Genomic DNA, 25,341 nt, shown 5'->3' on the forward strand with positions numbered 1-25,341 from the left:
ACAGTAAGTTCCGGAAGCATTGTATTAAAATTGTTTTGCTAAGAGAGTAAACTCGGTTTCTTTTATGAAACTTGAAATTTAATCCAAAACTTACGACAATACTAAAAATAAAAAATATTTTATTAATTTTATTGAGAGTACATAACATTATACATTAAGTATAAAGTATTTATACTATATTAATAATCATATATATATAAAAAACAACTTTAAATTATTTCACAATACTAAATTACTTAAAAATTATAAAACATAATTAGTAACCTAATCTTTAATAAAAAAAAACAATGACAGATACTGAAAAAGTTATAATGGCGCATAACGATCACTGCGATTACTTCTTCGCGCTTACTCACCGTGTGACAACTTATCCCGTCTCAATTTGAGTCAACTTATCTCAAACGTTCATTTTAAATAAAAGATATTATATTTATAAACTGCGATGCGCGATGACGATTAAATAAATATAGGAAAACTTATTAAAAACTACCATATTTCCTATACATAAGGTAAAATTGCAATTAGAAATTTTAAAACCAATATAAAATTACTAAAGAATCGAGATCAGAAAAATCTACTTGCCATATCCAGTTTTACAAAAGTGCTCGTAAATATCATATATAATGTTTTTAAGAAAAGTTCTTTCGTACACGTTACTAGCACAACTAGTAGCAACTTACAATAAAAAGAAGAATATTTTCCAAGATTTAGTAAGCAAGAATAGCAGTTTGACAACTAACCCCGTGTCACAACTAGCCCCGGTCTCCCCTACTCACATAATAAAAAAGAAAAAGTTCACTTTTTAACTATATTGTCTTAATCTTGTTTCATGAAAGAAATTTAATTCAGCTTCGCTGTTTTTTATTAAGATATTCACAACAGCGGATATAAAGGGCCGGCAAATTACAATAGACTCGATTTGGAAGTTGCTGAAGAGTTCATCCGGCGTTAATTTCTATTCCGGGACGCTTTATGTACAAACATTAAAGCGTGTATAAGCAGCGTAATTGTACGAAGCGGCTGCCAATGCGTCTAGGCATGATGCACTTCCAGAAGCGCAGGAGATGCAATTTCTTCGTATCTAAATGACTTATCTACCGACTGAATGCAGCCCATTGCGTCCGCGATGCTTTACAACTCGACGGGGTCAAGAAGATCGATAAGAGCCAACCTGTGTCGTTTGTTCGACCGGTGTAATTGCAATTCTGCGCGTGACACTGCGACGTAACTGTATAGATCGCCATAGATCACCGTAGATCGCATTACAGATCTGTCTTATTCGGAATATTCTTAATATAACGCCATGCGTTTTAACTTTCCCTCGATATTACCGTCAAGTCTTACAAGAGCGCGCTATCTATCCACTTTTTAAAAGAAAAGCAAGAAATTAGGTTGTACGTTGTCGCCATTGCTGTGCAATTTTGCGAGGCGCGTTTTTCACAACGCTGACGAGCCTAATAATCTATTTTGCCGAAATAAAAAGTTGCAGGTCGCCGAGCTGCAGCTCGTAAAATATTATTACGCGCATCTTACGTTTCCTATTATTGCTGTAGGCGTCTCGCGGGGGCGAGAGAGGAAAGAGGCGCCCCCTTGAAAGTGTAATCACCCCGGAGCCCCCCCTCGGTAGTTGAAATATTTCAACAGCAGCTGCGCCGCCGGCGATACAGAGACCGGGGCGACTTTCCCGATACTTTCATACTTCCGCGCCGGATGGGGCTACACGTGTACATTCAACTGCAATTTTACAGGCTCTCCGTTCGGCACTTTATATTGCTTAGCGGTTGTTATTTGCGGCCGCACGTCCGTTTCTTGGCGCGCGCAAAGAGGGAAAGTATCAAACCCGAGATCGCAACAGCGACGACGATTCCGGACGGCAGTTTTTCCCGCTTATTATTGCGCCGTGAAACGCCGCAACTTGCGACAGAAAGTGACGGAATTTTTTGGAACAAAATCCCCGAATGTGGAAGCCTCGCGCGAATAATATTATACGAGAGTGATATTGTGACGAAAAATTAAATGAGAAAGTTTGCGTTCAACTCGACACGCAATAGTGTAATGGACACAGCGATGGTGGAAAATATGAAAAATCATATTAATGACAAATTTAATATTGCAAAAATACTTCGATCTCTTCATTTAAATAGAAAATTTTTATAATAAACTTTGGACACAAAGCGTCATAGAATTAATTTACTTTGATGCAAAAAATATTTTTACCTTCTGAAATTGGACACAAAGCAGATAATAATTTAATGTAAAACGCTGGCACCGTTTATTATTGTTATTATATACCTCTACTACTTACTTTCATTTTGCACTTCTAACGATTACTTTTTTTCTCAGTTTGATGAGTTTCATGAGATATTATCGTTGGTATGTTTACAGTGGAGTCACAAAAAGACTATCATGGACGTAGGAAACATCATCAGTTGCGAACGACGACGATGAAGACGACGACAATAGTTGTCTCGTCACCAGTGAGCACTACGGCGACCACTACAGCCGAACTCGAAGATAATCGAACACCGAAAGTGACGGCGTGGTCGACCGCCGAACCCGCGGAAACTTGGGAAATCACAACTACTACTAGCACTACCGTTAGCAGCACCACCATAAGCAGCACTCCGAGCACCACTACGACCACCACTCAGGCGCCACGTGAGTTTGTAAACGCGTTCATCATTATTAGTTCGCTACGTAATGATTGTCAATTATTGATCGAATTCTGCTGGGTTAAATCGAATTTCCGATTGTCAGATTTTAATTACCTACTAATAATAATTATCTTGCTGATTTGATGGCGAATTCTTAGAATTGTACGGATAAATACATATACCACTAAATAATCGGTTATATAAACCTCTTAATATTCCATACCCAAAAAGTCACTATTACGGATACTTTTAGTGCAATAAAAATTAAATTGTTTTAAGATCTTTTGTACTTCAATAACTCTTTATTAATAATAATTCTTTAAGTAATTTTTTAAATCGTTTTCAAAATTGTAGAACTCTTATTTGTCAATTAGACATATGTTCAATCTAAAGATGTTCAACATCCCTCAAAAAGAGAGCTTGTTGTGTGTTTGCGGAAAAAAAGTAAATTTTTAATTTTTTTCTTTGCCGAGAAACAAATTAAATAGATCGCCCACGGGGGTGAGATGCGACGAAAAGAGAGATTGATAAAGGTCTGGAAGAAACAATCTGGTGGAAAAGACGGCCTCTCTCACGTCATTTTCTTTGCAGGCTTCTGCGCGGTTCAGAGGGCCGGGCACAGAAGTCCCCAATACATAAGAGAGGGCAAAGGCAAAAGGGTGAGTCGCAATCTCCTGAGTCTCTCGCGCGATCGTCGACGTAAAAGCACCCGTTGCTCTCGAGCGACGACACGACGCTCGCTCGAGACTGAAAGAAAAGCAAGGGGATTTGTGAGCGTCATGCGCGATGCTAGTAGTGGGGAGAGAAGTGCCAGAGAAAGTCGGATATTTGCCGCGCGCACACTAGTCTTACCATAAAAGGGAAATCGACCGCGATTTTACCTTGAATCTCAATCTGACGTCGCGACATTGTGCCTCTTTAACTCTTCTCGTCTTACACAACGAGAGGTTTTCCCAACTCTATAACTCAAGCTAAGAGATTTCCGATAAGATTCTCAACGATATCAAGTTACACGTACATATATAGATATATTTGTAAGAAGAATTGTGGATTAAGTTAGGTAAGAGTAAAAAAAGAACTTTTGCACATAGAAACAGATTGATCTTGAGGCGTTGTATTTAATATAGATATGTTACAATGAGATTTAGCGCTGACTGCCGACTAACTGCTGTTACAAATCGCTTCATCGAAGAAACCTTTGATACGTCTTCTCAAAAATCCCTTCTTCCATTATCAAATGCCGTTGTATCGTTTAATACATCAAAAACAGAAATGTCTATAATACAGAGTAAATAAACAAAAAAGGTTTTAGCCGTCGCTCGTTGTTTGTTAAAAAATTATAAACAAAAGAGTTGCATCAATAAACTCTTATTTTCCGACATTTAATTTGTTGGCGTATTACTTTTTTGTTGCATAAATAGTTTAGTTGGACTAAATCGTATGTCAAATGAAGGAATTTGTGTAGGAACGTGTTTAACGCTTGTTTGCTCATGGATAATTAAACTACATCAATGTGTTGAGAAATATAAACAAAACTACAGGGTCTCTTAATAAGACTACTTTGTTTATACAATTATGACTTAAGGCTCGTGAAATTACCAACAAGATATGTATAAGGCCTTACGAGCCATTCTCAAGATGTTTTGAGTAGAAACTTGTACGTGTATATATATACATACACATGTAACGAATTCAACTTGTAAATTTTTACAAGTGAGTGTTTTTTGAGTTGAAAACTCAATTTTTAAAATCATACGGGATGCCAGATTTGCATCTCACATATGTGAGATTTTAAGAATTGAGTTTTCAACTCAAAAAACACTCACTTGTAAAAATTTACAAGTTGAATTCGTTACATGTGTATGTATATATATACACGTACAAGTTTCTACTCAAAACATCTTGAGAATGGCTCGTAAGGCCTTATACATACTTTGTTTATGTTGTTTTTGTTCGTGTTGTAAGCATTATAAGCAGGGAGGACTTTGCGTCTTTTTCTGCACCTCTCTCGAAAAACCACGAATACACTCTCAACATGACGCGACATTTAATCAAAAGCCGTTCTTTATTTTTTCTTGAGAGGATGCAGAGAAAAGAGCATATATGTTTTAAAAAGTTTTAGCCCATGCTCATTGTATTGAAAAGTTATAAACAAAAAACTTTTTATGAATAAACTCTTATTTTTCGATCCCATGTACATTTTCTTCGTGTTTTAAGTGTCTAGGCAGAAGGGAGGAGCTTCGTTTCTCTCCTTGCTTTTCCTTGCTCCGAAAAAAATAAGGAATGACTTTCATTTACATTCGCTTAGTGTCGAAAATGTTTATGTCGTGCGTACACGTGTGCGGTGATGCACGAGCAATCGGAAGTCATTCCTTATTTTTTTCGGGTTAGGAGGAGCAGGGGGAGAAGCAGGGGGAGGAGCGAAGTCCCTGCGTAGCCCTTCCTCTTGCCTAAACACTTAAAATACAAAGAAAATGTACATGGAATCGAAAAATAAGAATTTATTTATAAAACTTTTTTGTTTATAACTTTTTAAAATAAACAATACGAGCTTTACCTTCATATTATTATTCAGGAGCGTAAACTTTGTAACATATATAAACGAGAAGTTGTATGTGTGATTGAAGGGGTCTTCCCTATTCAGCATTTTTACCAAAAAACAGATTGAAAAAACTTTCAAGTAGTTTTGAAGATACATTTGAAGAAGCATTTGAGGAAAAGACAAGTTTTTGGTAATTATATACAAAGTGGTTCTTCTCACTGATTTCAATGACCTTAAAATACATTGTTAACGACGTTATTCTGAACAACTTTTCTTTATACATGTTACCGCTACTCGGCTGTAGTTTTCGAGTTATACGCTAAAAAATTTTTATAAATAAATCTTTGTTTTCTAACATTGTGTTGATTTAAGAAGTAAATATTTTGTTTGTACGACACGTGTAGGCAGGGGAGTTTTGACAACTCCTGCAAGGGGAAGGACTTCTTTTGTGTACAACTCGAAAACTAGAGCCGAGCGGCGATAACATAGGGAAAAGTTGTTCAGAATGACGTTCCTAACAACATATTTCAAGGTCATTGAAATCGGTGAGGAGAACTACTTTGTATATAATTACCCAATTTTTTACTAATATTTCAGTTCGAGTTGCAGTTCCCGTAAGCGCAAATCGGATACTTTGCATAACTTAATAAATTGCTGTAAAACTACATAAATTTTGACAAAATTATGAAACAAAAAACACATCACTTACTTGATATTACAAGTGCCCAACTAAAAACAATTTACTTACTTTTTGAAAAATTAATGTCTCCTATAGACTTGGATCTGTTAGACTTTTTTCAATTTTCACAACTAAATATTCGCAAAGCGAATATTTGACGGCTACTATTGGACGGCTGACTGAAGAATGTTGACGCTGTCAACATTCTTTACCGTTGTCTAAGGTTCTAAAACTTCTTTTCAGGGTCCTCAGATGTCACTAAAAACTAATATCTAGAGACAGTTTGAAATTTTTGAGTGGGTCTAAGAGACCCAGTCTACGAACAAAGGGTTAATTGATAATAAAATTTATTTATTTATAAAATACGCGCTGTGTGTGTGTGTGTGTGTGTGAAACGTATGATAAGGTAAATAGTAGTAATTAATCGTAACGCATTTACAATAGCTTTATCGTGACGAGGAACCCGAATGCTCGGACGTCTGTCATTGCGAGAAAGTCGATCAGGTCTCCTGCAACACTATCTGCGTCGAGTCTTTCTCCTGCCAAACGGACTTCGCTTTCTACAACCACGAAGCACCGGCCTACCAGGCGCATCGGGGTCCATGTCTGTGTTATAGCGGCAGCTTCATATGCATGCGGCCTACGCCTAGTGAGCTATCATCTTTTTTATATTGATAAAAAGTCGTTATTTAAATGAGAGACTTCTTTAATTCTTAAAAATATTATTTTTTATTACAGAAATAAATAGCTAAATTGTTTTAATTTTGTGTGCTCTTGTATAATTTAATTTTAATTAGCAGGTCTTGTATTTCAGTTTCCACACATAATTTGAACGGATTTATATATTTGATAATGAACGTTTCTCTTCTCACTGTGACTGTTTATCTCTTTTTAAGTTTGTGCACGAAGATGAAATACGATTTTCGTGCAAACCCGGCAAGAAACAATTTCTCTTCGCACCAAATAATATCCGGTGTCGTGTTGTTTGCGCAGACTCATATAATATACCGCACGGGGTTTTCATGTTCCTGGGATACAGCGAGAAGGACGAGAGCTTATTGAAGAAGCACAACAACATGACCGTGCTGGACGCGGTGTCGTCTCTCGACGATTTCATGAGAGAGGAAATCAATAATCAGGTGAGGCACGTTTTTATCGGTCGTATTCGTCGTCGTCGCAGGATATTTTTTCTGAACAATGAAATTGGCATTTTTTAAGTAATACCGCTCGAATACGTTGAGAGAAAAATTTTGTGAATTTTGAGATTGCAAAAAATTATTTTAGAACAATTATTTAAAATGGATTTGATGACTCATGGAACGTTCTTGAAATCAGTCGATTAATCGCGGAGTTTATTACATCTCCCGTTACTCTCATTCAGTGTCAACTGGTTCGAGAAGAGGAGAGAGAAGCGTTTCCGGAAAATTCCCAGAATGCAATTAATGCGTAGCATCTCCGATCGGGCGAGCGAAATCTCGATAATGAGAAATGTCAATAAGAAATGTAACGGCTCGTCAAACTGCGCGACGATTAAAAACTAAATCGGATCGCGCGGAATTTAATAATCGCGACGACGACGACGACAACGCCAAGAGTCAAGGGGTCACAGTCCTCGTGTCTTCCATTTACAGACAATATGCACGCTCGTTCTATACAACTCGACCCGAGAAAACGTGATTGCAGTAGCGCGTCTCGAGACCGACAATCTACCCTTAAATAGCAGCCAGGGACAGAGTCCACAGCACCTGCTGCGCGTCAAGGTAAGCGAATCTCGGACAAACCTTTTCGCATTGCAAAGAGGAAATTGAAAGCTTCCGTGCGAGAGCTACAGATAAGTCCGCGAATGCACTTTTCAAGAAAGCGCTAGACAAAGCTCCGCTCTTGTATATCACGTTTATTTTTTTTCTCTTTTTAAATCTAGATAAACTGAATTCAAAAATCTTGATCATTTTTAATTATTATTTCTATAAGGTGCGTTATGTTTTACCAATAGTTGAAAATTATTTACTGTTACTTGAAAATTTCAACTTCGTAAAGTAGTGATCTGAAAATAGAACTTAATTTTTTTTTTTCACGGAAAGATATCTTATTTCACGAAACTTAAAAGTAAATATGTAAACTTTCAGTCGCTACTTCGTTTAATAGAGCGATATATTTTGGATTTCACGTGACATCTCGATTAAAAATTTCGCAACATGATACGTTAAAAATACAGAACGGCGCGGGAGATGATATAAGATAAAAATTTATTGATTTCGATAAAAATTTGCGAGACGTTCTAAAATTTCAATGATACAACTTTCTTCTCTCTGAAACTTACGTTTCACAAATTGCATGTTACTTTTCTTTCGTGTTCGCAAAGAATTAAAATTACAGTCGGCTTAATTTTTTTTCTTTTTTTTTAATCATTTGTATAATACAGAGCAAGATCGTGTGTATACAAAAAATTGAGATTATACAATTTGTGAAGGTTTTGCAACTGCCTTCGAGTTCAAGAAAAGCTGCCTTGCGTGAACGACGGCGATTTGACGCACGCGCGTGCGTGCAGCCGAGCGGAAGTCGGTGCGAGAGAGCGATAACGGGTCCTCGCGAAAGTTTTAATTTCCCCGACGAATCTCCCGGCGTCGCTCGGGCGGAGGATTATCGCGATCAATCCTTGCCTGTTCCTTGCCGAATTTCACCCTCCGCAGAGCGCGATAGATCTCAGCCGCGGATCGCCGATCGATCTGCAAGGTTATTGCACGCGAGAGTGCAACCTTACGCGTGTCTCGGACACATAATGTGGTCGCTTAAAATGCACGCAGAGTGATTAAAACTCGGTGATTTATAGTCCGCTTGCATACACTGCCGCTCGATTCGAGCAGGCACACCCGATATATCATCATGGCCGAATTTATAATGCGTTAAAATACAAGATTGAAATCGCTGATTGACGGTCAGCACACGTATCGATTTTAATGATTGAAGGTGTTAAAAAAACCACCCCTTTTTAGCGCGGAAGAAGTTTCAAGTTTATTTTTAACACGAAACGTGCGAAAGAAAATAGTAAAAATAATAATAATAAGAATGATAATAATAATAATAATAATAGAAAATAATAATTCTATTTCTTTGTTGGAATTTTTCACAAGTTGCGGAATAAATCAAACTTCAACAATAAAATAACAAATGTAGAGTACTGAATAATTGTATTATAATGTTAATTGACTGATCAAGCGTAATTATCGCATTTTTTTGCGATTAATGTATTTTACAAATATTTATATTTATATAAAAAACGCTGAGATATTTTTATAATCCCCGGATTTCCGACGTCAAAAAATTGCACAAAAAAGGGACAGTTCGATCAGTGGAACAACACGGCAATTCGAGTCCAGAATACTTCCATCAAGTTGCAAATGGACCGGCGCTTGATCACAAATTGGAAATCGTTCCGGGAACCAGTATGACTGTGCAAAATGCGTACTGTGAACAGAAAGCAACGCGCATTTAGTGACATGCGGGGTGTCGAAGAGATCATGCGTGCGATCGATGGGACATTGTCGGTAAAATCACCATTCTTTGAAAAATATGTAAAAAAAACATGAGAAAAAAACTTGTATCAAAATCACTTCATATATTCTATAGAACTATAAAATGAATTTTTTATTAAAAAAATTTATAAATACACTAAATTCTATATATTAAAATTTGCGCTTTTAAAAAGAAACGGTATTTTTGCAAAACCAGTGTTATGTCTCAAATAATTTATTTGAAAAGAATAAATACCTTTAATATCTTGATTTTTACTAGACTATAGTTGGTTTATAATACAACGCACTTAATTAACAAATGATTTAGGTTAAATAACAAAGCATGATTAAGATAAAAAAAGAAATCATATTCGGGGTCTAATGATATATTTTATTAACTTTGCTCATCAAACGTTTGTTGGGCGGTTTTAAAGTAGCGACTCGACGGCAAGCGTTTGACGGGATTACGGGAATTCGTTTCTGCCATTGATGGCGGGATAGTTTCGTTTCAAAACGAAACAGTAAAGTGGACGAGAAACTACGCGCGATATAGATATATAGATAAATAGATCGAAAATTGTTCGGAGAGATCGAAGAATCGCGCTAAGGAGTGATCGCAAAGAGAAAGACGAGTTTAGGGAATTGAGTGAATTTATCGGCCTCGGGGATGATTGTTATCATAGATAGAGAATCTCTCTTTCTTTTTATTTCGCGATATAACGGCAGAACTTTTCGCTACAAGTTCGTGCAATGATAAAGGTAGTTCAATCTTCTCTCACTTTCTCATTACTTCTACATATCGACAAAAGTATTAAAAAAAACTTTCAGAATTAGTGTAAATACACAAAAGAAAAAACTTTAAAGTTTAAGTTTAACAAAACTTCAAGCGCTGTAAATACAGATTCAAGTTGTAGAGACGTTCGAAGAGACGACATCAACCTATCGCGAGGCTGTCTACGATAGTCTCAAAATTTTCAGATTCGCATAAGTTTCTCTGGCAGTCGGCTTTTCTCCCTTCTCCTCGTCCCCCGACGACGTTCGTCTCTACCCCTATGTTGGGGGCGGCCCATGGGGCTCGTAGCGACACCATAGAGCGACGAAGAAAGACGGAAACTTGCATTTTCCCTCGGTGACTGCACGTCGCGGCTACATACGTCATAAAACTTTGCTAATATAGCGAAAGACCGTGGTGCCGTCTTTGCGACTCGAAATCGCTCGTTTCTCCCTCGCCCGACATTCGTCTTACTTTCCCTCATCTTTCACTTTCTGCCTTCTCTCTCTTTTCCTCTCTTTCCGTGGTGTTCTCTCTTGTCCCGGTTGCATCGTCGTCTACCGCCGTGCGGGGATTTATGCGATTCGATGCGGAAACTTTACGAGTTCGGATATTCCGCTCGAATCATTATTTGAATTCAGTCGACTGTTTGTCAGCCGGATGCGATCGAGTGTATTCGATCGACGTTGTGAGCACATATTGATCCGCTTTTAATTGGAACTTTGTTGTTGGCGCGATTATTAGTTTCGTTTTACACGATTTGCCAATAATTGTGTCCGATAATTCGACCTGATTCGCTATCAATATCGCGCTCTTAAACTCTCTCTCTCTCTCTCTCTCTTCTCTCTTTTTCTCTCTGCAACCAATTACGCTTGTTCGATTAACCGGAACCGTAGGTAGAAAACGCCTGGAATATTGCATGTCCAATAATGTTTGATTAAAATTGCCGAGCAGTTTTTCTACTGAATAATCAAATTGATTAAATTAAATTTTTAACGTACTTTGGCTTTATATTCTTGTCGAAGTGATATCGAGACAGTTGTTTCCGCTATTCAAATGCCGCGAATTTAATCAATTTCGTTCCTTCGTCGATAATATTATCGAAAGCGCAATGTAGTTACACACTTATACATATGTATAATGCATTTATTTTCAATGTAGCTAATTGAGTTTCGAACAATTTAGTCTTTGGTTTGTCAGAAATTCGTGCTCCGCGCACCGTCTATTTTACGTCGCTCGGAAATAGCGAAAATTTACCGTGTCACACAAAACAGAATTAGACTGTGCATGACTTTTTGGGAGGGAAAAGGAAAGATGAGAAGATAGATTCCGAGGTGATACCCGTGAATATCATAACCGGAAGATAACGAATTATTCTCCCGGGAACATACCCCAGAGTGATACCTCGCGATCTTTATTCAGTAGCGGGAGCGAAGTTATCCCCTTGACGGCGCAGTTTAATCCCATCTTACGGCAGTTCGAGAAACGACGAAAAAGCCGCGGTCTCTCTCCCTGAGACGCGTGCTCCGCCATTTTTCAATTATGCATTCGCATATTTTACCGAAATGCCTTGTCGCATTCAGCAACGAGCGCGACGACAGCTGCCGGACTGCATTTACGAGGTTAACAATAATTCAACGCCCGCCGTTCTTACGCCAACGAATGCATACCAGGTGCTTTCGAGCCCGTCTACCAGTGTAAACGTTATCGTTTATGTAGGTACCTGGATTTTGTAGTCGTCAAATTCTCAAAAGAGAATTTGAGAAAATCTTTTTTTTTTGTCTTACTGGTCGTACTGGTTTTGCAAACAAAAACCATAACTTTGTATAATTGAATTTTGTGTGATTTTCTTTCTCAATAAATTTTGTTGAAGATTTTGCAAAATTATTTATTCAACAAAATAAAAAAGACAATTTGATTTGTTTGCCTTATAAAGCGCTTACACAACTTTCCTGTGAATCTGAGAATGTTTACTTCGCACACAAATAGACAGAATTTCTCACAAATATCGTATTACTTGCACAAAGAGACAATCTTGCGAGAGGAAAATCTGAAAAGCAGAGCATTCCACTCGCGGGTACCATCAGGACGGAGGGATTAAGGATCCCAGAAATAGAGAACTCGCGCGTCCAGAATCCCTAATAATTCAAAGAACCATCTCGACGCCATCGCGGACCTCTCTCTGACCTCTTTCTCGGATTTTCCGCCCCTATCTCGTGAACGGTCGTTTCGATTTTCTTTCGCTCTCGCAATTTCGTGCCGAATCGTTATTATTGTTTTTCGCGTTCTCGTTGTTGAAAAACAGAATGTCGTGGAAAAATTGCAAAGGTCGTTAAAATCGGTCACGTATCTTTTTCATCTTTTTTAACTGACAGAGTGGATTGTCGTGTTTAACATCGTCGCTAAACATATGCTCGTGAGTATGTAATGAAGGCGGCGAGAAAAAATATCGTGCGCAACGACATGCGAGAAATCGAGCACTTCGAAGGACAAATTGCGATGAAACCGCTTGTCGCGTAAAACGGCACGTGCAGGGGTTGACTTGGGAAAAATAGTTACTTCTTTGTTATATTATCTCTTTTATTATCAAAGAAAGTAACGATATTTCAGTCCTGATTTTTAGCGTAAAAGTGTAAAACATATATCTCGTTTTTTACATTAAAATCAGTGGTGAATATTTAGGAATATTAACTGTACTTCGTTTCAATTTAATATTATTGAATACATATACAATAATATTAATATAATGTTATTTAAAAACTGACTCTATATATACTCAAATAGTTTTAAACTGTCTGTAGAAAGTCAGTTTTTATTACAATTATATTTTTCGAGCATTTCCAAGACATCGCCTCCGTGCAATTTTTTGACATTTCCTTGCCATCGAGATGGGGAACGACAAAAGAAAGAAATGACAAAGAAAAGCCACTTAAGTGACGCATGAAACTTCAATGAAAAGTCGCAGAGACTTCGGGATCGATACTGGAATGCGAAGTTGAACCCGACGGGAGAACGTTAGGAAATATGAAGGGAGGAAGAGTACATATATATAGGCGCCTTTGTTGGCCTTGTGCCAATGCTTGCTATCTATGTGGAACACCTGCGTCTGCTCGATGTTCGGCTCGATGTCTCGAGTCGCGACAGATCGAACAATACGTAAGTCTTAAGACAAAAGAGAGAGCGAACGATAGTCCTCTCGAAACTGAACAAGCAGAATCTTGTTTTATTGGTTTCGATTATGCTGCGAAAATTTATTACAAAACTTTTTTTGACAAGAATTGATAAACTTTTAGTTTTTCATTGTGTATCTTTTTATAGCAGCTCTCAAGTGCGAAAATTTTTTTAACTCTTTGTGGCCAGACTTCAAAAATGATGACGATAAGTTGGCCAGACCGGGTCTGTGAGACCCACGCGACTTTAAAATCGAATATCTCTACGAAAAATCAATATTTTTCCAATTTTGTTTTTTTGAATCAAAAATTTGAACAATTCTGCGCCTATAAAAAACCCGAAAAATGAAAAAATCTTTAGTAGTTTTGAAGATATAAGTGTTTAAAAAACTCCGTTTTTTCTAAAAATTACGCTGATGCGTAATTTTTGAGCGAGTCTGAGAGACTCACGTCTGAACTTGTATATAAAATAATCTTATATTTATTTTATATGTAATATGTTTTTGTGATTTTTTGTTTTAGATTAACAGTAATATTATAAAATAAATTTTAAATAAATTATGTAAAATCGACTTTTGGCGGTTTAAACTGGCTTGATCAAATAGCGCATGACGCTGTCCAATTTGGGGCACTCGTGTACGCGAACCTTTGGGGATACGTTCCAGATTCTGGAAGTGATGTAACGGAAAATCGCGCTACATTTTGGTGTTCGTCGATCGATCGAATCAATGAGATTCGAAATGGCGGTCTACCTATTCGTGTAGTATCGTCGCCTTCATTGAGATAAGGTTTCAATACTTTAATGGATCAGTCTATCGAACATCCTGACAGGCTTTGTGCAGCGAGAATGCGCAAATCGATGCGCAATGTGACGTCATTTATACTTTGTTTTGACCCCTTTGATGCTATTACTGCATTTTTGAACATTGAATCTGACTGGATATAGAAAACCAAACTTAAATACTTTTTATTGTATTTGTAAATAGCAGAAAATTAAACTGAAAAATTACATATTCAGAGAGACAATTGACATTAATGTAACAGATTTTGAGAAATGAAAATAGCAATAAACTCGTCGTCGCAATAAATTAACTTATGTATATTTATAAGACAAAACACCAGAAAGCCTTGTCCAAATTTAAAAGTGAACGATTAAATGCAACATTAAACGCAGTGTATTCCGGACGTTTCGATCAATATTTTACTGGTAATTTATTTATATTTATAGAAAAATCTCTGTGTATAGGAAGAATATCGTAATTTCTGTAATAGTTTTTGATTTGTTATCAACATTAGAATCGTAATATCATAAATATTTTAGTCACACGTGCGACACTCGCAGCGCAGCGCGATCGTTCGTCCGGATTTTGCTTTTATCGTCGTGATATATCCAAGAAAGAATGACGAGATAAACGCATTCCTGATAATAGCTCCTTACGTATTGCCGGGCTGCCAATTTGACGAGGAGAGAAACGACATGTCGTCACGAAACACGTATTCGCGCTACATGCCGTTTGCGCGATACCATATTCTGCTCACGCGTCGCGACGATCGCTTCCAACGAATGGGACGCGGTTCTACCGCACCGTCTATCAGTACGCTCTGATGTGACAGCAAGACGAAGCGGCTGCTTTTTATAAGTCTGTCTGTTTTTGAGCTGACGCGGGAAAATGATCTCTTTCGTAGGAGCTACACTTTCTGCGATTCACGAACAACGATTCAAATTTCAAACACATTAAACAGCTATTTACTTGTTAATTTTGTTTCCGATTAATTGTAATTAGAAGTCGAAGAAATCGGAAAAACAATTTGGGATTATTGTCTTAAGCGATAATGATTTTACATCATCCGTGGCGAAAAACACGTGGAGATTCTCCTCTAAATTTTTGATTCGCTCTTGTTCCAACAGAGAGACTCTACAAACTTAATATATTCGAGATCTTATCGTCTGAAGTTTCGACGTCGAGCCATAGCTATATAAAACGGCATGGCTATATAAAACGAAACAAGGACGATCTCTCATTTTTAATGTAGAATTTTTATTTTTAATGCGTATACTCTGGGCTTTTCAAGATCTCTGGTGAGAAGCTGAGAGAAAAAAAGAGGTTGTTTCTTTGTCAGTCAGTTTCTTTCGTAAGTTTTAATTATATCGTGATACTCGAATTTGACAGAAAGGAAATACGCGTGTGCTATAGATTCCTTCAAAAAAGAAACGGTGTCTGAATGCTGTCAGAACTGCAAATGTCATCTCTAATATAAACGAAATTTCACATTGCAAAATTACGTATTATATTTCTCGCGCTTTTTGTATATTTTTTAATTTTTTTATTTTTTTCTCTTTCATTGTACGTAGAAAATAAGAAACAGATTTCTACTGTGCTTACTGTTAAAATAATTTTCTTTATTTTCTATTTTTTATATAAAATCTACTCTTGGAAACGTGCATTAGAAACTTATAATTTTATTATGGAAACAAATTAGCTAATAATTTTTTTATGGAAAAAAAAACGCGCTAGATTACGCTAACAGCTTCATTTTGCTTTGCGCTTAATATTCACTAGTAAATGCTAAGTACCGGATAACTTCTCGCGTTGCGAACAGTCGATTCTTTGCGGTGGTGTACGAATTCCTCGTTCATTTTTAGAACAGTCCAACGGGGCGCCGACGCCTCGAGGGCTTTAGAGTTTAAGAACGAACACGCGGAACAACGAGAAAGATCCTTTAACACGCAAACCTCCCTTATTTTCGTCGATTTAAAGGGAAGCAGCTCGTGCGGGCTGCAACTGGCAGGGCTGCTCTTGCAATCTTCGAATCCCTGAATCCGACACGCAATCATTTCCTTCTCTACTAAGAAGAAAAGAAATTTTATTTCACCGTCATAAAGCAAATTATTAAAAGTATTTATATTTAAGTGCAATATAGTATCGTTTTTCTTGTGTAATATGATGAGATATATAAAATAATTTGCTCATTTGCGTTTGCTTGAAAAATTGTAATTTATTTTGTAAACAAACAGAAAGGTTAAATACCTGATAAATACTCATTGTAGTACTATAATCATAAATTATATTTTAAACTTTTTTAATTTTGTAGTTTTTATATAGTTACTAAATGTTTTACTAAATGTAAAATAATTGATTATATGTGAACAGTTTTCTTTTGGTTCAAAATATATTTTAAAATATACTGAAAGAAAATTGAAATTTTGTTCTTTTGAAGAACAAAAAAATTGAAAACTAAAAGAGATCCATTATGACTAAGCCTATTGTATTTCTTTCAGTGGATTTGTTATTGCTTTATTGCTTTTTCTTTATTTGCTGACTACTTTTAGGCTCGTTTCGTTTACTTTAGAACTTTTGCGCGTAACTCTCGCCACGGTAATGTTTGCACGTATTTACTCTTGCCGTCGCGCTCGCAACACGCTTAACAACGATACGGGACGCTTTCGTGCCGATTGTTTTTCGGGATTAACGCGATTTCGGCTGTGGCTCCATTATGTAGGATATCTTTTCAGGCAGTAAATTGGAAGAGGATTCGAGCGCAATTTGCCGGCAAATTTTCTTTTGTTTCCTTGCACAAACTTTGTTTGCGTGTTTGCGGTCATCTAACCGGAAGATAATATATTTTTTTGCCACTTTGATATATAACTGACATAAAATATATACACGCTAGAATGTATCAAAAATAGAAAAATATGCCGAATGATAATTTTTTAGTGTGCGAAGTTGCTACGCATAAATACAAGCATGATGCAAAAAAAATTTTTAAATCTTTTAATATCTTCTGTCACGGTAAGAGCCTTGAAAACTTGGAAATTTAATAAAAATAATATAAAATGAGTAACATGGGAAATAAAGAGCAGTCTCATTTCTCACATTTTAATTTAACAACATTTTAATTTAACGTTAATATAATACGTATAAAATGTCCGTATATATGTATTAATGTGGTTGGGTACCATTACCCAAGACAATGCTTCTGATTCTTTCAAAATAATTTTAGAAACTTGAAGAATCAAAATTTACATCGCAAGGTTGTGAAAAATTCGGTTTTTGTCTCAAATACGAGCATTTTATTACGAGACTGAAATGTGACATGAATGAATCTGTCCCTGGCCTGTGGACCGATAACCTTACTTGCAACTTCCGTGACGGCAACCTTGTGATGTAATTAGTATCAATAATTGCTTTACACTGATTTACATCTATTTCCTCTGACTATTTCCAAGATTTTGTTATGAAAGTCTACGTGGTAAAGTAGTTGAAATAGATTTAGATTGGTGGAATTCGACGTGCAACTACTTTCAAGTAATGAGTTCTGATGATCATTCAAAGAATATAGGGAAACAGCAAAAACAACAGTTTTATTACACTTGCATTGATTCTTCAGGTTTCTAACGTTATTTTGAAAGAGTCAGCATCTTGGACGTATAGTACTCAACTACATTGGTATATTCGGACATTAATTTTACACGTATTATGTTAACGTTGTTAACTTAATGAAAAATGAACTATATTACGCTCTCTATTCCGTGTTGATCAGTTTACTCATTTTTACTGAACTTCCAGATTTTCAAGACTCTTGCTGGGACAGAAGATACTAATTGATTTCAAAAAGTTTTTTGCATTATACTTGTAGTTACGCTTTGCAACTTTTCTGCACTAAAGAATTATTATTCGGCATATCTTTTCACTTTCGATATGCCCTAATACACATGGTTTTGGAAAAAGTTAGAAAAAGTTAGTGAAAATATCTCTAAGAGACTCTTTAAATAACATTAAATTTTTTTATAAAAAAAAAGTTGTTTTGAAAAACTTGTTTTAAAAAGAATTTGTTTTTGCACGGAATGAGAGAGATCGACTCCTGGCCAAAGTGTCTTTTTCGCAATAGGTTTTTTAATTTCTATAGACAGACAAATGGGGTATTTCATCTACAGTGACGCAAACCAAGCATCCTAGATGAATTTGAAAATTAAACTTCAGCTTGAATTAGTATATGTTTTTGCATTAGCATCTAGCACATTTGCTCACATTGACCGAATATGCATACAGTGGCTAAAAAATATTGACTCATATAAAAAAAAATCTTTATATAATGAGGTAATATATTAATACAAAATATTTCCATTAATAAAGAAAATATGAATAAGATCATAAGAGCCATTTTTGCAGGATGTTATGCCGAAATATACTTTTATATATACATGCATACATATATATACATACATATATGCATTCACATTTAAATTTTTACACGTGAGATTTTGAGTTGAAATTTTCAATTCTTAAAATCATACAGGATGCTATACTTGCATCTCATGTATGAAAGACCCTGTATACCCCCCGAACTAATTTCATTTCCATTAATGTCTTAGCACTGTATTTTTCCAGAATTCTCAATATTGTAGTTGAAACAAGTAAAAGAAGTAAAACAACAATTTTATACTCAAAAATATATTGGCACACTTGCGTTTTACTTAGAAAATACTAGGGCTGCGGTTATTCGAATAAATAATAATCCGGATATCTGAATAGTGACGTCATCGAATATTCGTGATCCGGATACTTTGAAGTATCCAGATACACACGATTATAATGTAAGTTTTACAATCTCAAAATATTGAGAAAGAAATGTCGCAAGTTTGACTGCACAATGCGACCTTCATTATTTGAATCGTTCTATCCGTCTTATTCGGAGTGTACAAATATCCGAATATTCGTTCCCTAGCTATTCAAAATCCGGATACTTCAAAGTCTTTCCTTCAATATTTTGAGATTGTAGAACTTACATATACATATATATACACATATATATATACACAAGCGGTGAGACAGTACTTATCAAACACCCTGTATACAGTGAATCACAAAAATATTCGGACACTACAGTATGTTTACCTTTGACGGTCTGTATCTTTGTTAATTATGGAAGAAATTAAATGAAATTTGTTTCTTTCGAGTATGTATTCTATTTTATAAAGATGTATAAATTTATTTAACTAACTTGACGTAATAAAATAATAGTATAAATTAAATGAGATCACAGCCTTTTTTCGAGTTACAAAAATGTTCGGACAGATACTTCTTTTCTCAATGTATTTACAAATAATGATGGATTGTTATTCTAGAAATGTTTGACTCAAAACGTAGCCTTTGTTTACAAATACGTCGCGTCAAGTTTAGTACCAAACAGTCAGTGTTACTATACAGTTCAGTCTTTATACTGTCATTTATCGTGAAGATGTCTCGGAAAAGTAAAAACGTCTCATTTAATTTTCGCCGACTAGTAATTTTTCATCGGAAAAAGGGAAAATCGTATCGCCAAATCGCTGCAATGCTTAATTTAAAAAAAAGCACTGTGACCATCGTTGCCGTGGAACTTGCCACACGTGACGTCACGTGTGGCAAGTTCCACGGCAGCGCTGACTGTGACAGATATAGTTAACAGATACAAAAACGAGAACAGGATTGAATCACTTCCACAAAGTGGACGACCAAAAATAATAAATAAAAGAGAAAAGCGAAAGATTATTAGAAAAGTGAAAGAAAATCCACGCTTGAGTGCTTCCACATTAGCAGCAGAACTACGAGAAAAAAGTAGGAAAAATGTAAGTACACAAACAGTTCGGCGATTGCTTAAAGAAGATGGTTACAATAGAAGAGTGGCTATTAAGAAACCATACATCAGCGAAACAAATAGAAAAAAAACATTTAACTTTTGCAAAAAATATGATTTCCAGAGAAGAATCATTGTGGAGCGATGTTATTTTTGTTGATGAGTCGAAATTCAACATATCTGGATCAGATGGACAACATATGGTGTGACGTAAGCCGAATACAGCTCTAAATCCAAAAAATTTGCGAGCTACTGTCAAGCATGGTGGAGGAAACGTTATGGTCTGGGGTTGCATATCGAGTAGAGGAGTAGGAAAACTTGTTTTTATTGAGGATACTATAGATAAGAATAAATATTTACATATTTTACAAGAAAATTTAATACCGAGTGCAATCAGTATGGGTATTGAAAGAAGCTTCAAATTTTACCAAGATAATGATCCGAAACATACAGCTCGGATTATACAAGAGTACCTACTGTATAATTGTCCATCTTACATCCGCCTCCTCAGTCCCCAGATCTTAATCCTATAGAGAATTTATGGAACGATTTAAACAGAAGAATAAGAACAACACCTATAAAGAGTAAGGAAAAATTGAAAATGAGATTACTAGATGAGTGGGAGAAAACAAATTTAAAATATCTTAAAAAAATTATATTTAGTATACCAAAACGTTTAAAACATGTGATAAAACATAAAGGTTATGCTACTAAGTATTAAAAAGCAAAGTTTAGTTTCTAAAGTATTAATTATGTATAATGTCCGAATATTTTTGTAACTCAAAACTTGACTGTGATTTTACTTACTTTATAACATTATTTCATTACATTAAGTTAGTTAAATAAGTTGTATATCTTTATAAAGTAGAATAACTACTCTATTAAAAGAAACAAGTTTCAGTTCATTCCTTCGATAATTAGCAAAGATACAGACCATCAAAGTTAAACATATCTTAGTGTCCGAATATTTTTGTGATTCACTGTATATGTAGGTAAGTGGAATCGAAGTTTTACTTGTTTGTATCAGGGACTTATACCGGTATGCAAAATACCGGTATTTTACCGATATTTTTGGGTAATACTATGAAAACCTTTATGCAGAAATACCGGTATGACGTCATACCGGTATACAATAATATATACCGGTATATTTACCCATATTTATCTATATTTACCGATAATTTTTTCGTGATTTTTTAAAAGTAATATCTTAAAACTATAAGTGTTGTCATTATGTTGATAACACTTTTTAATAATATAATGTTTATAAAAAAACTGCCGCACAGAAACTTAATATTATTTAAATTATTATTATTTTTTTATATAATTAAGAACAGTAACAATAATTAATATAATTAACAGTAACAAAATATACATAGACATATTTATCAATATCCAAATTTGTTAAAAATTTCAATTTTTAACAAATTCTGGCCCATTTTTTNGTCGTACTGGATAAATTTATATATAAATTGTAAAAATCGTCTTCTGTGTTAGTTTCTTAATATAATATCAATCACTTAATGTGCTCGATTGTCTACTGATGTGTCTACACGACGATCGTGTACTGTGTACAGTGATGTGTTTTCTCATCGTCAAAGCATCGAACTTTTATTTATTTATTATTGCTCTAGCATAAACACAGTTAAAGCGATAAGATACATATTTGACGCTCGTCTTTTGCTGCCGATACTTGAACTGTGTTTATGAAGACACATCACTGTACACAGTACACGATTGTGTAGACACATCAGTAGACAATCGAGCACATTAAGCGATTGATATTATATTAATTGATATTATAAGAAACTAACAGAAGACGATTTTTACAATTTATATATAAATTTGTCCAATACGAAAAAATGGGCCGGAGAAAAGCAAATTTTGTACACGAGTATTTCCAGTATATGATTCATCGTGCAACAAATCATTGTTTAATTAATGATTGTAGACATGAAGTTACTGTAAGTAGTTTTAAATATATTTATATATACTAGACGTCGATTATTTTTTAAATAAAATATATCTTTAGGAAAATCATGCTACAAATCTATTGGCACATGTATCTTCGACTCATCCGCATGAATTTACATTAGTCATGCTACGTAATAAAACAAAGCATGAAGAAACAGCTGCTTCAATTGGTTTATAAAAAAAGCGTCTTTATATTTTGTCGGTCTATAAGTCCAATAAGCGGTAGGAAGATTAATTATGCAACAAAAATTGCTTTAATTAACCTATCTAATTTTTAAGAATACCATTAGTAGGAATACCGAAATAATACCGGTATTTTATTACGGTTTTCGGTACATATCGGTTTCGGTACTATAACGGTAACGGTATACAATCTCTAGTATAATACCGGTATTGAAATCATACCGGTAATAAGTCCCTGGTTTGTATATATTTACACGTATGTATATAATATATACATACAGTTTTATAAGTTTTCTTATTTTAGTTTTATTTTTTATATTTTTATTTATATTTAAGACAATAATTTAATTTTACTTTTTTATATAAAAGTAACTAAACATTTATTTTTCAGAAAATTACACACTTACAATAAACAAATGTATACATAAATAACATGTAATAAAACAATAATGTTAAAAGAATAATATTAAAAATAAAATAATGTTACTAATAAAAATAAATTGCAATAAGTTGAGTTCAAACATACTAAGATTGCATTCTTGAAGACAGAAAAAATAAGAAAACGACATGATAAGGTTATTTTGATTTATAAATTTTTCAAGACCAAAAATACGGTTTTAACTTATTCGTGTCTGACATGATATTGATTGAATTAGTTTGCAATTTTATGTGACTCATTTCAGAGACAGATCTCATATAATACATATAAATTTTTTATTGTTGTTAATAATTAGTTTTATTTATATACATCTAAAAAGTTTACAGAGTTATCATATGTCAATCGTGAATTTTAACCTATTATTATAATTATTAAAAGCATTTAAATTGTCAAAGATATGTTAACTTTGCGTAAGATCAGTTAAATGTTGTATATTTATTTGTAATTATACATTTAAATTGTCACTGAAGAAGATTCAAAAATTTAATTTAAAAATTTGACGTAAATATTTAAATTAACTTTTTCAAATACAAACATCTATTTTTTTGTATCGGCCTCTTTTTCCTGTATTTACTAACAATTTGTAAATGTAAAATTTTGTAAAATGTAGGTAAAACCGTAAAATAATCGAAAGTTGTACATAAGAACTAAAGAACGACAATCGCATATCTCTCAGCTATAATCAAACTGTTATTGATCAAATTGTTTTAAACTGATAGTAATTAATAAATATACACACGATTTTTTACATTTACTCACATATGTACCTACACACGATTCACATTCATATACAGTTATGTGTATAGANGTGCACAATTCTATGTACGATTTTATAAAACTTTTAAATATTTATGCATTTAGATTTATAAGTTAATATGTACGAAGAAAAAGTAGAGTTATTTCTTTATCCTTTATAATATAATATCAGAATTAGAGTAAACTTACTCGTAGATGACAAGTATAAATTCTTGAACAATAAATATCATTATTTTTGTATTTGTAATAGACTTTTTTAATTTTGTGATCACATTTCTGCCTCCGAGTACTGAAAGGTTCCAAGCTAGTTTATACGCTACTGAGTATATCAAAATATCCGGATAATACGAATATTCAAATAACTCGAATAGCACTATTCGCTGCACGAAGTATCCGGATATTCGAATACTATCCGTTGACCGAAGTTTATTTGTACATATATTATATCCAAATATCCGGATCACAATGTTATTCGAATTTAAGCTGCAGCTCTAAAAAATGCACAAATCTCTTGAATTTTTTAAACACAAAATAAAGTTTTCATGTTTTGTATGCATGTTTTTGGTATCAATTATAGCCTGCAAATGATTTGGCATTGATTCCACAAGTTTCTTTGTAGTTTCTGGAAGAATTTTGAGCTCTTCTAACAGTGTTTCTTTTAAATAATTTTTGTTTCTTATTCTTCTTTTTCGAATTTGTAAATTTAAAATATGTCAAAGATTTGATATTTGATGCTTTTGCGGTGTGTTGTATTATTAATAACATTCGAAGATGTCTTTTGTGTTTGAACCGCGTTAGTAGTGTCAGTTTTTATACCGACATTTCAGCTCACTTTATCAGGGTTTCAAGAGCAGCCTGATGATATATCACAGATTTTCTATGAGATTAACATCTGGTGATTGAAGTAGTGTTTCAAACTGGATACATTGTAAAGAAGCTCTCGTGTTTTTTCGCCGAGTGCCTCGGATCGTTATTTTACTGGAACCGAAATGTTTGTTGTGTGTCTAATTTATTTGCACACTTTGTAGTAAATTATCTCGCAACATATCGATGTACGATATGTTTATGTCTTTTTCTTACAAATTTTTTTCTATCAGAGCCAAAACTGTTGTACTTACTCTCATCAGAGAAAATAATATTCTTCCAAAACTCTATTGGCTTATTTACATACGCTTTAGCAAAGCAGAGCCGTTTTTGCCTATTTGTTTCGTTGATAAACGGCTTCTTCCTCGCTGTTCTAGCGTAAATTTTTGTAGAATGTAGAACATTTTGTACAATTTTTGAATTAATTGTTTTGCCAATAATGTCGTGATATTAAAAGACAAACTCTGAGCACTCACAAATTTTTGAAAGTTTTACTGCTTCTTTTATGACGTCACATCGCTCTCCAACAGTTAATGTTTTCGGTCGCCCTGATCGCGATCTGTTTTTTGTAGAATTAGTCTATTCATACTTTTTTATAGCATTTCTCTTTGTTGAGAAACTCAAATTTAACATTTTATCAATTTTTCGATAACTTTTGCCATGTTTACGCAAGAAAATAATCTTATTTCGCATAAATACAGATAACTTGCTTTTCTTATCAGACATGCTGTTTCTGCTAAGTGTAAATACAGACGGACTGCATATATCAAAAGAAGTAAATTATATAAATAAACTTTATTAAGATTTGTGTGCTTATAATAAATAAAAAAGCGAGTAACTATAGACTTTATGTTAGAATCACAAATGTACCAATTCTTTTTTGAATATAAAATTTTAATTTTTTTAATTTTTACTTGCTTCAACTACAATATTGAAAGTTCTAGAAAAATACATGCTTCTGTATATCATAAGACGGTAAAACTGCAGAAAAGGGGAGCAGTTTCCGATGACTTTGAGCTTAGGATATATTGTTAATGTCGTGGCCCCGAGTAAGGTTCCGCAGGTTTTATCCGGCGGTCATTGTTTATAAAAAAGTTATGAACAAAAAAAGTTTCATAAAGAAATTTGTTTTCCCGACATCATGTACATTTTTTTTATGTTGTAAGGGTGTAGGCAGGGGG

The 25,341-nt window shown here is 34.5% G+C and overlaps 1 protein-coding gene across 1 annotated transcript in view; it reads left to right on the forward strand.

The window, feature by feature from the left end:
- LOC109858520 overlaps positions 1–25,341 on the forward strand; it is a 59,960-nt gene that overhangs the window by 16,761 nt on the left and 17,858 nt on the right. The window contains exons 6-10 of the mRNA XM_020435861.1: positions 2,386–2,658; positions 3,246–3,313; positions 6,320–6,524; positions 6,869–7,014; positions 7,507–7,635. Coding sequence (XP_020291450.1) covers positions 2,386–2,658; positions 3,246–3,313; positions 6,320–6,524; positions 6,869–7,014; positions 7,507–7,635 — 821 coding nt within the window. The remainder of the gene's footprint in view (positions 1–2,385; positions 2,659–3,245; positions 3,314–6,319; positions 6,525–6,868; positions 7,015–7,506; positions 7,636–25,341) is intronic.

Source organism: Pseudomyrmex gracilis, unplaced genomic scaffold (assembly GCF_002006095.1).
Source record: "Pseudomyrmex gracilis isolate BER0280 unplaced genomic scaffold, ASM200609v1 scaffold_210, whole genome shotgun sequence".
Taxonomy (NCBI): Eukaryota; Metazoa; Arthropoda; class Insecta; order Hymenoptera; family Formicidae; genus Pseudomyrmex; species Pseudomyrmex gracilis.